At 36.4% G+C, this 16107-nt stretch overlaps 1 protein-coding gene across 1 annotated transcript in view; it reads left to right on the forward strand.

Moving 5' to 3' along the window:
- Positions 1–16107, forward strand: part of DLG2 (discs large MAGUK scaffold protein 2) — a 1159208-nt gene that overhangs the window by 192211 nt on the left and 950890 nt on the right. Inside the window, exon 2 of the mRNA XM_040630955.1 lies at positions 1078–1236. Coding sequence (XP_040486889.1) covers positions 1078–1236 — 159 coding nt within the window. The remainder of the gene's footprint in view (positions 1–1077; positions 1237–16107) is intronic.

Below are 16107 nucleotides of genomic sequence, written 5' to 3' on the forward strand. Positions count from 1 at the left end.
ACAAAGGCAAAGCAAGGCAAAGTAACACTTTATTAGCTAGAATGTTCCCATTTTTTCTTTCCCGAGTAGACTGACAGCCTTGAAACAATGGAACTCTAAAGGGACAGCTCCCAAGGGAAAGGGGTGAGCAGTAAAAAGAGACAGAAAGATAGGAGCCCCAGGCCAAGGTTGAAGATGGAGACTGACTTCATGCCGAGGCCAGTGCTCCATCCCTATTCCTTGTCCTAATCCTTTTCCTCTCTGCCAGCTTCCTTAGGTCTGTGTGGAAGACTTAAAGATAATTTTTGCCAGAGGCTGCTCTTGCTGTTACAGGTGTGTAGAAAGAAGATGATAAAGAGGAGAGGGATCAAGAGAGAAGGAACTACCACTTCTTTCCCTTCAGGGAATCATCTGGATATAGGCAAACCCTTTGCCTTGATTTTTGAAGTTCTTTAGAAGGAAGCTCCATCTGTGGAAATTGTGATCCTTTGTCCCACAATCTGAATAACCCAAATCAGTACCCCTTCTCTTTGGGTATGAAAGGAAGAGAAGATTGTTTTCCTTTTGAGGTCAACACAAATAATGTGGGTGGCAAACATTTTTCTTCATTTCCAAGGGAACTTTAGCCTTTCACAAATTCTGAAACAAAATTAAGTTTCCTGAATGGAATGTATCAGAAGTTTGTTTTATCGTGCAATACATGTTGTTTTTCCTTCTTCATACTTGACTTAGAAATTTTAGCACATACTTAGGTACTCTGGTCATTTGGAGGAGGGCTTCCTCATCTATTTAGGTAAATTGTCTCAGTCTCATTTGTTATCATCCTTCTGTAGCTTAAAACAGAGATAGTACGTTATCGGGTAAAAACAAGTCATCAACGTTGGTCAGTATTGAGGTTTGTTCAGTGCTGACTGTTGAAGTTGCTTCTGGTGACCACCAGAAGAGTCTGCAGCAAAGCCTCTTTTGGTGTATTTGTTACCTGTTTGGTCAGCAATAGGTACGCACTGTGTCCTGTCAATGAAGTTGGAATATGGAGCTCTCAACTGTACCCTTTGCAAACACTAATGCTTCTGTTATTTTTGTCTTTTCTCCTAGAAGTATCGATATCAGGATGAGGATGCTCCACACGATCATTCCTTACCTCGACTAACCCATGAAGTAAGAGGACCTGAGCTGGTGCATGTATCAGAAAAGAACCTGTCTCAAATAGAAAATGTCCATGGATACGTCTTGCAGTCTCACATCTCTCCTCTGAAGGTCAGTTAGATTGTTCTAAGAGCTGGCGGCAGTGGTTGGTCTGCAATGCGAAGGGAGATGTTTGTTGACTCGACTGAATGAGTCTCTTTTAAAACACTACAGTGGCCCATGGTTGCCAAAGGGTCTTTTTGTGGTTTGGAGGCTTACCTGGAATTCCTGATGCAGGGAAGTTGTTCTTGCAATTGTTTGAATGTCTGGGGACTCTTTTTAGTTGCTAAGAATGGGCTAAGGAAAGAGCAAGGGACGAAAATTGAAAGGGAAAATAAGTTAACTACATGTTTAGAAAACCCAGGAGTACATCAAGATTTTGTTCAAATGCTACTTCTCCATCTCTATTCCTGGTCCCAGATAAAACAAAGGAAGTAAGTATAACATGTTAACACCTAATGATCACCTTACCATGTAGACTAATCAAAAAACTGTGTGAGTTGGCTCATCAACACCTCAATTTTATACTATATTTCTTTCTATTTGGTGTCAGGCTTTTCCAACACTTTCTACCTTTTTTCTTTGATTTTTAAACAATTTCTAGATAAATGATATTTTTCACAAAAAAAAGGACAATTAGAGGATTTTCTGTGCTCTTTGGTTGCAAATTACTCTTTTTCTTTGTTGATGCTATGGAATTTTGTGCTTTGGATAAAAACTCATAAATGTTGATTAGAGTTAAAAAAAGAAAAGTGGAACTAGAGTCAATGATATAACAGAAGTGAATACAGATGAAAAACAAAACAAGACAAAACAAACAAAAAAATAACCGTACTAAAATAACTCTTTATTGCTAAAGAAAATTCGGTTTATTTTGTTAGCCAGAATATTCACTTCATCACCACTTCCATATAGCTGTATCACAACAAAAAATAAAACCATAAAGATGGCCCCAGTGCCTACTGGAATCTTATTATACCTTCTAAGACATCAAAAAAGGCTAAATTATATTCTAATATAGTTCTGAAATTTGGCACATTTTAAATACCCTGGCATCCTCAAAATGTATTATCAAATAAACTAGCTCCATTTATGACCAATTAATTAAACTATTAGGTTGATTGTCAAATTCCAGTAAATATGTTATAATATGTAAAAATACGCAAACATTGTACCACTGGAATTCATTGTTCAGCTCTTCCCAGAGTCTTTTTAGAAATTATTGAATGACTGATGGAAATGGGTATGTTTAGACTTGGAGGACAAGGGATTTCCCTTCTTACACTTCAAGAGCTGTCATGCCTTCACCCAGAGGGCAGAAGCAGAGCCACTGTTCATAACTAACAGGGATGTATATTTGGGATCATTGTAAGACCACAGCTCCTGTCAGTTAGAGCTATCCCAAACAGGTGTAGACTATTTCAGAAAGCAGCGGTTCCCTGTCCCTAGAAATCTTCCAGGCCTGGCTGACAACCTGGCAGTGGTATTGTGGAAGGAACTGCTTTAGCAGTAGGGTGCACAGCATTGTCTCTAAGGTCTGGTCTCACTCTAGGAATCAATGATTCTAGTCTGGGGTCAGATGAATACCTTCTTTCTTTAAACAAATGCTCATGTTTTCAAACAAATGCTTGTCCTGATTCTGTGTGCTGACCAGTAGAAATTGAGAAGGGACAAGTGTGGGATCCTGGATTTCATTTAGAGTATTTAAATCTCAGCTTTTTTTTCTTTTTCTTTTTCTTTTTCTTTTTCTTTCTTTCTTTCTTTCTTTCTTTCTTTCTTTCTTTCTTTCTTTCTTTCTTTCTTTCTTCTTCTTTCCTTTTCTTTCTTTCTTGAAATCTTTGTAAGAACCTTCATAGAAACTGCCTTCTTTTCTTCCTACTTGTCTTTCTCCCTTTCCTAGCACATTTTAATTAGCTCTAGAGCATAGCTCCCAAAGGCTGCAAGCTGAGCAGTTTAATCAAGGCTAGTGTAAAGCTAGCCTGGTTATAGTAAAAAAACAAAACAAACCCCAAACAAAATAAACAAAACAATAAAAGTGTAATAAGATCTTCATTTTTTATGTTGTCTTAAGCATATACATGATATTATAGTTGACAAAATATCTACAATTTAGGCAATTACACCATGTGTTATGCTACTTACTGCCTCATTTGGATAATGTCTATTAGAGTTAAAGGAAAAGTTTGCTTTTTCTGAAGATCAGATCTCAAATATAAAGGAATCTTTCCCATATCCCTTTATCCCTTGTCTTCCAGGAATCTCAGAATTAACTATCCTTCAATTTTGGTGGTTTTCCTTAGCTTAGGCTTTCTGTTTGTGTTTCTCCCTTCTGTCTTATTTCTTATTCTCTTTTTGTAAAAATGATTTATTGGTTTTTATGGTTTTACTGTAGTGACATCTTCTACTGAAGACACTCCATATTAGTTTAAAAGTGGTCATCTATGAATAATAAACACCTGATAGGAAACATCAGGGTAGGAATATGTTTCCCGTCCTTTTTGGAATCACCAGTGTATGGTGTGACCCCCAAGGTATTGTGAAGAGAAGGGAAAAATAAGTTCATCCGGGACTTCTGCACCTAGGCTGTGAAGTAGCAATTTTGGAGCCAGGACTTTTCCCCCATGACACTTTACAGGTGCTGTTTTTGATGAGCAAGATATGCTTTTAGCTTGTCTTAATGAACAAACTGTATACCTTTCTTATGTCAACATTGTGATAGGGATAAACAGGCGCAGTTTTTCCAGAAACACAGACAGACAGACAGACACACACACACACACACACACACACACACACACACACACTGCTGTGTAGAATTTGTCAGTTTCATGGTGTAAATATTCTCATCATGGCTGAGTTCAGGCTACCAACCTGAAGCCACTGACTGCATTCAGGAAAAAAGAAGCAAATGAGGCTTCACAAGCCAGTGTGAGCTGGCCCAGCACAGGCAGGCTCAAGCACATGCATTTTTGTAGTAATAGGACACATTTCCTAATCAAGTTGTTAAGGGATTATTATATTATCACAGTTCAAGTGTTTGGAAAACCTGCCATGATTAAAACCTAATATGTTATTTTCTCATAAAGGAAGACTATTAGAATCAGAGAAATGCTAAGAAGGCACAAATTCTCAATTAGACCTGACATATTTTCAACTTCTTTGCTCCTTTGATCTGTCTGGTACTCTTGGGTCAAGCACTACAAGAGGGAAGAGTGAGGAGGGAAAACCCACAGTCAGATAATGCCCCCTGAATCTTCCTTAGGAGTCAATGCAGCTCTCTAGTATTAATTAGAAATTCACATATGGCATGCCTGAGCAGAGTGCGAGATTGCTGGATAAGAGTTGAAATGCCACACGGAGCAGGCTCTGAATCATTAGCTGAGCAATCTTACCGTTGCAGGTTTGACAATCGTTTCTTCCATCACTGCTTATCACTGGAAGCCTCGGTCCTAAGATTCATCTGCCTTTGGTGCACACGCGCTGCCTGGCTGATAGATAGGCTTGCTTAGCCTGTTTTCATCAGAATGCCTTGGCCATTGTGAAGTATGGGGTTGGAAGGAGAAATGCAATTTTGCCGTGAATTCAACAGAATTTGTTTTCTTTGCCTCAAGATGGGGATGCTTTCCCTTCAGATGCTACCTAGAATCTTCCACAAAAGAAACTAGCTTATAATAAAGCACGAGAATTTTCTTTTCAATTTAAGTCAATTCTATAATATTCATTGGCCTTCTATTATGTACATCATAATAGGTGATGGGGAAACCAAGGGCAGTAAAACATGATTTTAAATATGCTTATCACTTTGTTAAAAGACCTGAGTTCTAATTATTTATTAGTTATGCTCTACGACAGGAATTCACATTCTGGAATCTTAGGTACTGTGAGACCCCAAACATCTAGCAAAGTATTCTTTATAGAGTATCTGTTGAGAGTGAGAGAAAGAGAGAAAAACAGCAGGAAAGGGAAGGAGGGAAGAGGACAGGCAGGCTTATTTTTAAGAACCTGGACTTTAGAATACCTGGATTTCAATCCTGGCCCTTTCATTTGGTAGCTACGTGACCTCGATCAAGTAAACCTCTCTATCTTAGGTTCCTCATTAGTAAAATGGAAGTAACAATAGTATTTATCTCATAGGATTTGCGTACTAATTAAATAAAGTAATATATGTAGACTGCTCAGAAAACGTTGGGCACGTAGTAACCACTCACCAAATGTTTTTTGATCTTACTATTATCATTAACCAGCTATCATGACAAATACTTTAAAATCACTTCCTTAATTTATCTCATTTTACTTTTACAAAATTATACATGCTTTTAAAGTCAAATAGTTCCCTTCAATCCAAGAACTAGTAAATAAGATTGCAAGTATTTTTAACTCAACTCAGGTCTCTCTGGATCCAAAGCCTGTATTCATTATCATTACTGTGCTAGATCACCTTTCTCTAAACTGCTCTATTTTTAAAGAGAGCTTAGATTCAAATTTTCACTTATTGGGTCTGTGTATGTAAAAGAAGAAAGTCCTTTCTCCTATGGCCTTATCCTTAAAAACAATTATTAAGCAGATATATAAGGGGATGGGTAAGAAATTTAGTTTTCTAAGGGAGAGCCAACAAGAGTGGTGATAGATGGGAACTTTATGAGGAAATAGAAGGAAAATAAGTCCTATCTTTAGTTCTATCTTTAAAATACCTCAATTCACCCAGTGGTAAAGTCCCGCTCCTCTCTGCTCCTGTGACAAAAACCAAAACGAAACAAACAAACAAACAAACAAACAAAAAAAACCCTAGTATTTGGGAGCTAGTTTCCTTTTGAAAAATCCTTTGACATTGTAAGAATGTGTATCTTGGTAGGAGAGACACACTTTGTCTTGAGCAATTGAAGAATTTTCTTCATTGAGATATACTCCTCACAATAGCTGCATCTGTCATTGAAGATCCCAAGTACGTCCAGCCAACCACAACCATCATATATCTTCTTCCATGGACCTGGAAAGATCTATCTCTATAATTTTTATTTGGTTATTTATTCTTTTAAAGTGTTCACTCTATATATGCTTAATTTTATAAACTATCTTACCATTTTCAGAAATAAGCAGTGTAAAAGTTACATGTTCAACCACGAATTAATAAATGAAGAAATGTCATTGCTATTTCATGTTAACAAGACATTTGTTAGACCAGAAATCCAGCTGGTTGTTCTAATTCTACTTTTTTCACAAAGATTGGCTTTTTAAAATAAATTTACTATCAATATTACCGCCATTGTATGAAGACCCTCACAATCAAGTTTTGTGTTGGTTTTGTTCGTTATTCTGTCCTTAGTCCTTCAAAAAATACTTGGATTAATTATTTGTAAGTGGAAATATGAACATTCATAAATAATCACCTTCTGTGAGATTGGTAACATTCATATCAAAACAAGCAAGAAATCAAGGTACAGACTTCTTGTTTTCCTCTTTCTGTTGTCCTCTTTTCCATAACCTACTCATCATTGGTACAGAATTTCATCAACTTTAAACCTGATATTTCCTCCTGTATTACATATCTGAAATGTGTCCTAAAATAAATGGCATCTCGCAACTAAAATTGGCACCATCTCCTAGAGTACATAAAAAAAATGATGTGTCTTACAGTTAAAACCATCTTAGATTCAATGACTATTTACAGGGAAGATTAAAGCTGTTTTTCATATATTGCTGTGAACCTCTTTAATCAGATAAATGTGATTTTCTGCCAGAATAAACAGTTCTAGAAGCTTTACTTAAAAGTCAGAATATGAGAGGTTACGATATCCTTCTATACCCTTAGACAACCATGCATTTGTTGTATATATATATGGGAAAATTGTGGAGAAACTGTAGACAGTGCAAGTTTGGGGAGATTATAGGAGATATTGCTTATGAATGAGGAGGCTGGTGTATAGAACTGTAGGCAAGAAAGATAACAAAGTGTACTTTGTTCCACTGTTTCCTTACCAAAGTTGCCAGAGCCTGCTTATAAGAAGTATATTTTAACCAACAGTATAAGTCCTCTTCCTCCATGAAGCCCTCCCTCCTTGCCTGACTTGCCCTGGTCTTGACATTCTATAGCAAATGTAGTTTGCATAGTTAGCTTTTTAAAAATATTTATTGTTTTATTAGTCTAATAATTTTTGCATAATTATATATTGTCTTTTCCTCTGGACATTACATTTGTCTTGCTCTTAATAAATGTGCAAGTTCCTGTAACCAGACCATATCTTATTCTCATTTTGTTTTATTTTTGATTTTTCTCCCTTATTGGCATCTGTAATGAAATTAGACCAGTATTTCCCAAATAGCTTCGGTGAATTTTTGTCACCATTATAAGGAAAATAAAGGCATGAATGCTGAAAGCATTTGGGAATTTAAATCCACTAACTTTTTAAGGTATTTCTACAAGTTTTTAATATGGTAATATGCAATATAAGCCTCTAAGATGGGGATATGTTATTACACAGTATTTCCCAAACATGTCTGGTCATGGAACCCTTTCTTCCAAATAAAATAATTTTTTAGTTGGACAGTTACACTTTTGAAAATACTATAGCAGAGACATAGACCAAGATCAATGTAACCAATAGGAAATATAACATAAAAATTCATTCTAGCCCTTAAATCAAACTCAATCAGATTCAAATACCAGTTCCTCTACTTACTAGCTAATTTGAGCTTCCTCAAGTTACTTAACCTTCTTTAGGATCAGTTTTTATATTTATAAAGTAATGACATCCACTTGAATGCCTCTGTGACATTTAAGTGAAAGAAATCTATACAAAGATCTTAGCTCAGAGCTTGACACATGAGAAATACATAAAAAATGATAGCTATCCTTATTGCTAGTGATGTACTAATATCATTCCAATATTCTAAACTAGAAACTTTGGAATTAGTTTTGGAATTTTTTTCATCTTAATCCCTTCTTTGTTTTCAAATATCTTAGGGTTCTTACCTTCCTCTTTGAGGGCTACTATCCCAGTTCATGTTTTCATTACTTCCAGACAGAAAGTGTTATGGTTATTGTAAAATATCATGGGCTTTGGAGCCAAAAATATGTGTTTGAATTCTGACTCTGCACTTTCTGGCTGGATAAACTTGGGAAAAATCATCTGGCATTTCTGAGATGCAGTTAAGTTTAATATGAACAAATCTCTTACACGTTTCAGTTGATTGATTGATTCATTTATTCATTCATTGGCACAATATAATCTCTTCGACCTCCTACTGTATGCTGGGCTCTACGTTATTCCCTGAGGATACAAAGAACATGCCTTCAAGTTGCTTACATGCTGTACTTAGATTAACAAATTTGGAGATGCACACATAAAATATGTCATATTATGTGCAGTAAAGAAAGGATTGAACAACAGGCAATTCCCAAGAGCTACATAAGTGGTTTAATTTTCTCTGAGTTTGGAGTGCTAGAGATGGATGTGGTCAGAGAAAGCATTATAGAGGAAGTCATTGTTTACTTGAAGGAAGTAGGACCTATAGTAAGAGAAAGGTCGTGGTTGTCCTGGATTACAACAATTTTGTAGCAATATGGAAGAATTCTAGAAATTACAAATAGTTGAGAAGGGGAGAGAGAGAGGGAGAATGAAAGGATGAAGGAAGAAGTACCAGGCCCAAATCATGCCATAAAGCAAAAGAGATGAGTAGGAACAGGTAATGAAGGATCTTATGTGAGATTGGACTTTGCCTTGTAGGTAATGAGGAGTGACTACACAGTTTAAAAGAGGGAGACCTGGTCAGATTTGCAAATTAGAGCATTACTCATGTCATGTAGCAGAGTAGAAGAAAAACAAGAGAACAGTGATATCACAGTCAAGTGCATCAGGTAAAACACCACAGGTAGACAATCTCTGGGATTAAAGCAAAGGCATTGGGGATGGAATGAGGGATAGACTAGAAAGCTTATTTAAGAAGAGACATCATCTGGACCTTGAGACCTAATAAGTATAGAAAGTAGAGGAGAGAGAGAAATAGAGGCTAATTCATATTTTTTTTCAATTTGACCAATTTCATGGAGGCGGTATCATGAAATGAAATCGAGAATTCCAAAGGAAGGGGTTTCTGGGTGGCTCAGTCAGTTAAGCATCTGCCTTCAGCTCAGGTCATGATCTCAGGGTCCTGGGATCGAGACGCACATCGCACATCAGGCTGTCTGCTCAGTGGGAAGTCTGCTTCTCCCACTGCCCTCTGCCTACCACTCTGCCTACTTCTGCTCTCTCTCTCGCTCCAGCAAATAAGTAAATAAAATCTTAAAAAAAAATGCCAAAGGAAGAGCAGATTTTAGGGTGGGGTGGAAAGATTATGAGTTGAGTGTTAATAATGGAGTTTGAGGTATTTTTGTTGTATGCAGGTTATGAAAGATTTCATATGCAGTTTGAAACAGAGGTCTGGGAATTGTGAGCGTGCTGATCTAGAAAGGGAGCCTTGGAGCCTTCAGCGTAGTTGAAACAGTATGGCCGTGGTTGCCCAGGGGAAGAAGGGAGAGAGCTGAAGACTGCAGTACAGGAGACAGTACCGCCACACCAGGGTTTTATGAACAGAAAGGCGCCTGTTGAGGAGATCATGAAGCCGTGAGTGATTTACCACAATGCATGGTCTGAAGTTTCTTAACTGAGTTATACATTTCTAGTAGAAGAAGATCATATTTTATACATTTAAGAAAATGTAGCTCCCCTGTAGTGCTTAGAATCATGTTGGCCAAACACTAGGTATCTTTCAAATACTTGTTACTTGATAACTATTTAAAAAAAGGGAGAGAAAGAAATACGTTATGAAATACATTTGAATCCAAAGTCATGAGGTCCTGGCCATCAACTGAAAAAAATGTGTTTATTTCCTCTTTAGCCACAGTCCTTTTAGTAATATTACTAAGTAGAAAACTAGGCTGATTTTATTATTTTAGAAAATTCATGATTTTAAAAAATGTGAAATTCGCTCATTTCTGTCTCTTGCCACTAGATGGTGGGAGTAGCTGAGCTGATGGTTCAGGAAGCATATGGTCATAAGGGAAAAACCTGAGATTTGTGAGGCTATATTGAGAAGCTCTTAGTTACTAAAAACATAAGAAGGTTTTGGCAGGAATTTGCATGCTTGTGAATAATGCATTTTTGTTCCATGCCCAGACCTTGGTGAAAGGAAATGGCTGAGTGAAATATGGTCTTGACAGACATATATACTGAATCCAGACACAAAAGCTTCTGGTCGAAATTCTATGCAAATGAAACATTTCTTCAGTGATCATAAATTGGAAAGGATACTGATAGCTTACCTTAAATAATCATGGATATTCAAGCCAGAAGTTCAAGAAAGGGAAGAAGAAAATAATAGGCAGAGGACTTACCACATCATCTTACAATTCAAAAATGCTATCTAGAACTAGCCCACCATGGGTTAATTGGTTTTCACCATGACTTTGGAAAGATTAGTCAGTGGAATGGCATCCAAATCTCCTAGTTTGTTCATCTGTATACTAATTATAACAAGAGCAATAATACATTTTCTCTAAGAAATATTAGGTTATATATATTAAAGGCATAATGTTTCAAAAAATGAGTACTTGTAATAATCATAAATAAGTGTCATTAGTGATTATTTGTGGTTGCAGATTCCTAAGTTACATACAGAAGTTCTTCTCAAGACTAAGATTTCACTATTGCCAAGGCTTTCTGTAACGGTAAGAAATAATATCCTTAGGAGTGCCTGGGAGGCTCAGTCGATTTTGGCTCAGGCCATGGTCTTAGAGTTGTGATTGAGCCCTGCTTGGGGCTCCATGCTGGATGTGGAACCTGCTTAAGATTCTTTCTCTCCCTCTGCCCCTCCCCACCACTTGCTTTTGCTCTCATTCTCTCTCTTAAAAGAGACAGAGAGAGAGAGAGAGAAGGAAGAAGAAGAAAGAAAGAAAGAAAGAAAGAAAGAAAGAAAGAAAGAAAGAAGAAAGAAAGAAGAAAGAAAGAGAAAGGAAGGAAGAAAGAAAGAAGGAAGGAAGGAAGGAAGGAAGGAAGGAAGGAAGGAAGGAAGGAAGGAAATACATAGAGCTCACAGAGGCTACCTTTGCAGGGGCTTAATGAGAGTATTTGCAATTCTTTTTTATTAGCAAAGAAACAGAAATTATTCCACATCTCACACATACATTCATAAATAAGTGTTGACATTGATTGGGCTATAGAATTTTTAACTCTTTCCGAACTAATTTGGAAAAGTAATAACATACAGTGGAAAGCAGATGGACTTTAGAATCAGACCTACTTGCCTACAAATTCCACCTGTCTTGCTTCCCAAGTGTGTTCTTTAACAAATCTATTGCCATCTCCCCTGCTGTAAATAGTAATATGGAATAGTAATATGCTGTAGGGATTGCTTGAGATAATACACCAATAGTCTTTAGCATAGCACTTGACACCTACTAGGTGCTCAGTACATGGAAATTATTATATATTTTAAAAATAGAAAATGTGTGTGTATGAAAGAGCAAATCTTAATTTCAGATCAGTCAACTCTGAGCTCTCAATAAAGATGAACTCATATCATTACACTTGCTACCTCAAGGCAATGGCTTTACACTACAGAGTACCTTCATATCAACTAAACAAGGGTGTATTATCCAAAATTGTCTTTTATATGAAAGTGAATGTCACTTTGGTTAGCTAAAGTGAAGTGTAGCAAATAAGTTTGAGTGCATGACCAGGTGTTAGGTGGTTCAAACAAGACTGTACTGAAGCATAAAAAGATATATTTTTTTGGTGACTAGTTATGGAAGATGTTAGAACATTTTTATAATCTTTCAAAGTGGCTACTTGGAGAGAATCATTGACTTAGATATATAATTCCTGGTATGTTTATTTAAAGTTATTGCTTTAAAAAATTTTAAATTATTTCATAGTTACAAGTTAATACCTAGTAAACTTTGGGTAATAAAATAGGGATATTTAACAAACTTGTTGAATTCATACATTATCCAAATTAAAAGTCTGGAGAATGTTATTAACTCATGAAAATGGAACCAGTTTTTATTCTATGTCTAGCAATGTGTTTATAATCACACTTCACTAATTCTAAATATAGATCGAATTCCACTTCTGTAAACTCTAAGGCTTCACTCTGGTACCATTTTGTATGGTATAATTTTGTTGTTGTTGAAATCAAGTTAGACTGGCGTTCTCTTCAACAGGGAGATTTTAGTTGTATCAACAGTCTTTATTTGCTCGTTTATATTTGTTCAACAAAAATACTAGTTTCCTTCAAAGGGAGGGGGTATGAGGTAGCTGCTGAGGTCTAAAATCTAATTTCGTGAATTTTTCTTTCTTTGTATTCATTTCCATTTATCAACCTTTCTACCTAGAACTTATTTTAGGAGAAATAACAGTAGTAAAATGCAGTATTTCTTTAATTCCTATTATATGTTGGCACTATTCGAAATGCTTTGTATGCATTGAGTTATTCCATTCAGCCACCTCATAAGATAGTTTTTTTTTTTTATTCCCACTTGTGGACAAAGGAAAATGGGCACAAAGAGGTTAGAAAAAACTTTTCTAAGATTACACAGTTAGTCCTTGATAGCTGTGGGATATGATACAGCTAGCCTGATATCCTACCCTTCACTCTCAGTCATGGTAGTCTATCATTCGTCAGCAAATGAGAAGTGCATAGTTTTAAAACAGAAGGGGACAATCAAATCCAGGATTTTCAAGCTTCAATTGACCCATTAGTAGATGTGAAATCAATTTACTTGGTAATTTTAGAATAGAATAACAGAACAGAATAGAATATATGAGAGTGCATTACAAGTAGAAACCTTTGCTTCAGTTTAGTGTGGGTGCATTTGGGTGTGCACTGGCTTACAATGTAAAATATATTTCTTAGTGTGATCAAGGTCAAGAAGGGCAGGGATCCACTGATCTGGTCCAACTTTCCCATATTGTAAAAGGAGGTGAGGCGAGGAAGAAAACCTGGGGCCCATAGAAGTTAAACCGTTCTCTGAAAATACATTGGTCAGAAATGTCAGAGCCTGAACTTGAGCACTTTGTAGTACTAATTACTCCTATTCTCTCTGTCCAGCATATGTTGTGGCTGCCATTACCACCAATTAATTTACTTAAACCAGAGTTTCTCAAACTTGGATATGTATCAGAATCACACAGAAGCCCAGCCCCATCCTACTTCACCATGCCTAGGGTTCTGTATTTTTATTACCTCTCCAGGTGAGTTTGTTACACACCTACTTTGAAGAACTGCTCTCTTAAACTCCATGATGCCACAGAATATACTGAATGATTGCCATGTGTATTACCAGACCTTTGCTAAATACCATTAGAGACAATAAAAGAAGAGATAGAGCCTCTGTCTATGAGGAACTTAAATTCTATTAGGAAAATCAAGATGTGCATTAATCATTTAGGGAACATAAACCATATAAGTGCTTTTTTAACCTTACTTAATAAGATTATTAAGTACAAGCGGAATTCCAGAAGGCAATTTTTAAATTCCCGTATAGGCATATACAAAGGAAACCTCATAACGCTTATTTAAGAGAGAATGTTTTATGAGAAAATATGATAGAGAAAGTTGAATTGATTTTCCCCAACTCACAGAGGAATTGCCAATGTCAAGCGAGCAGATTTAACTCCAATGCAGCACTCCTAGGATGTATTCCCCCAGGCCAGCTGACTCACCAAAATCTCAGTGACAGCAGATGATTTGTTTCTTCTTTATTGGCAGAACATTGAGTGTGTTAGAGTTCGTGGCCAATTTGGGGTCACAGGTAAGTTCATTTGCAATGCTTTCAAGAGGCTCTTATTGAAGTTCCTTTACATATAACACCAATGGAGGGTCACCTTAAGGACCATTAAGTCACAGGGCACACATAGAAGTCATGGGTCACTTATAAAAATCAGCTCAAAATTGTAGTAAATTAAATGTCAGAGCTGGTTCTCTAGAGATTTTCTGGTTTTATCTCTTCATGTTGTATGTGAAGAAATTCGATAAGTTGTCTTGTTAGCTGTTTATGTTCTTGAAGAACAGTAAGACATTTCTGTTACAGCTTTTAATGATAACCTTTTAATTAATAAAAATAATAAATTATATATAAAATATATAATATATAATACATATATAAAATCATATAATCTTAATTAATAAAATTATAAACTTAAATATAACTATTAAAATGTTATAATTATTAAGAATTATTTAAAATTAATTATGAAATCATTAACTTACGTATAGCATTAAAAAAAAAAGCTATCTTTCTCTTTTATGAACAATTCAAGTAGAGCTGCTGTTGGCCATTCAACATATTTAATATGAATTAGGAAAGGGAACCCCTACTCAAACAGCATAATACCCTGTTATAATTTAGATCTTGTGTTGCATGGACCCAGACAGTGCATTCCCTAAATAGCCAGATGACCTGTATTCAATAGTAAGGTCACAGAATCAGAGAAGTAAGCACGGGCATTTGAGATAATATAGTCGAACACTCTTATTCTACACATAAAGAAATGAGGAGTCAGATATGTTATGATATTTGCCAGGGCAGACACTTAGTTAATACTAAAGCCAAGGCAAGAACGTGAGTCCTCACATTCCCAGACCACTGTTTATTTCTCTATTTCATAAGAAAAGTAAAGAGCAGATGTGTTCTACTCAACAGGTCACAGAGGTTTATTTATTCCAATTTCTAGATGTTGCTGGAAATTGTTATCACTAACTTTTTATTTGTTTATGCCAATATTCAGCTTTCTCAAAGGGCCAAATCAAGGTTGTTGACATTAGACAAAAATCTCTCTCTTCCTAAATCTCTCTAGCTAAATTGTGTGTCAGTTTGAGTAAGAATAACATCTGCTTCATCACTAGTTAACTGTGATATCATGTTGTGTATTTGCATAAACACTGATGAGATAGTTATATTAAAAAAAAAACAAATTTAAAGGATCCATATCTAAAAGACCAGTCTACACAGTGCTCTACCAGAGCTGCAGGCAGTGTGGGCTGGGTGTCAGAAGGTGCCATTTGGGAAATCACTGAACCTCTCTGAGCTCTAATTTCCAGATTTGTATACTGAAGACAATAATAAACGCACTTAGGGCAGTTTTTAAGACTAAAAGGTTGTGGTTTGTCAGCTTGCATTTTACTCTCTGTGCTTAAAACACCCCCATCCGCACCACATTCCTCTGGCTACCTCCACCTTCCCTTCTTATTTCTCTAGTCTCCATTTTCCCCCTTTCATTCTCCTCTCCTCATTCCCTTTTTGATTTGGCTAATAGGAAGGGAAAAGCAACACATGATAAGGAAAAAGGAGCTCAAGGGGTTCAGCATACAGTCAGTTCACAGAGTTGTCAGTATGTGGGAATCTCACAAAAGTCAATAGAGTTTTTGGCTATACTAATGAAATTGTCATACCAAGAACAAAGAGTTGATAATTGTGTACTGTCCGAAGTGTGGTCTTAGGGTCCAAGAAGCATATTTCAGGGAGAATGGTGATGAATCAGAGTGCTTCCAGAGAGGGGCAAATATGCTGGTGAGGGGATTAAAATTGCACCAGATGGAAAATCAAAAGCATGAGTGATGTTTTCCTTATAGAATAGACTCAGCTCAGGGAAATGGTAGTCCCTGGTGTCAGACTCTTTACAATGAGCGACTATTCCATGTAATTTTTATAGATACCATGACTTCTAGAGTAGACAGTGAGGAGACAGAAGCCATGTGAGGTTTTTTTTTGTTATTATTTGTTTTTTATTTTAAAAATGGAGCTGGCCAAAAATAGGATGGGCTTCCTCATAAGGCAGTGAGCTTCCTTTTACTGAGGATATGCAAACAGAGGCTAGAAAATCCTCAAATAAGATAGTGTAGAGATGAGTCAGGTACGAGATAGGATATTGGACAAAATTTTCAACCTTTTTAAAGTCATGAGCCCCT

Source organism: Ursus maritimus, unplaced genomic scaffold, assembly GCF_017311325.1.
Source record: "Ursus maritimus isolate PB19 unplaced genomic scaffold, ASM1731132v1 scaffold_16, whole genome shotgun sequence".
NCBI lineage: Eukaryota > Metazoa > Chordata > Mammalia > Carnivora > Ursidae > Ursus > Ursus maritimus.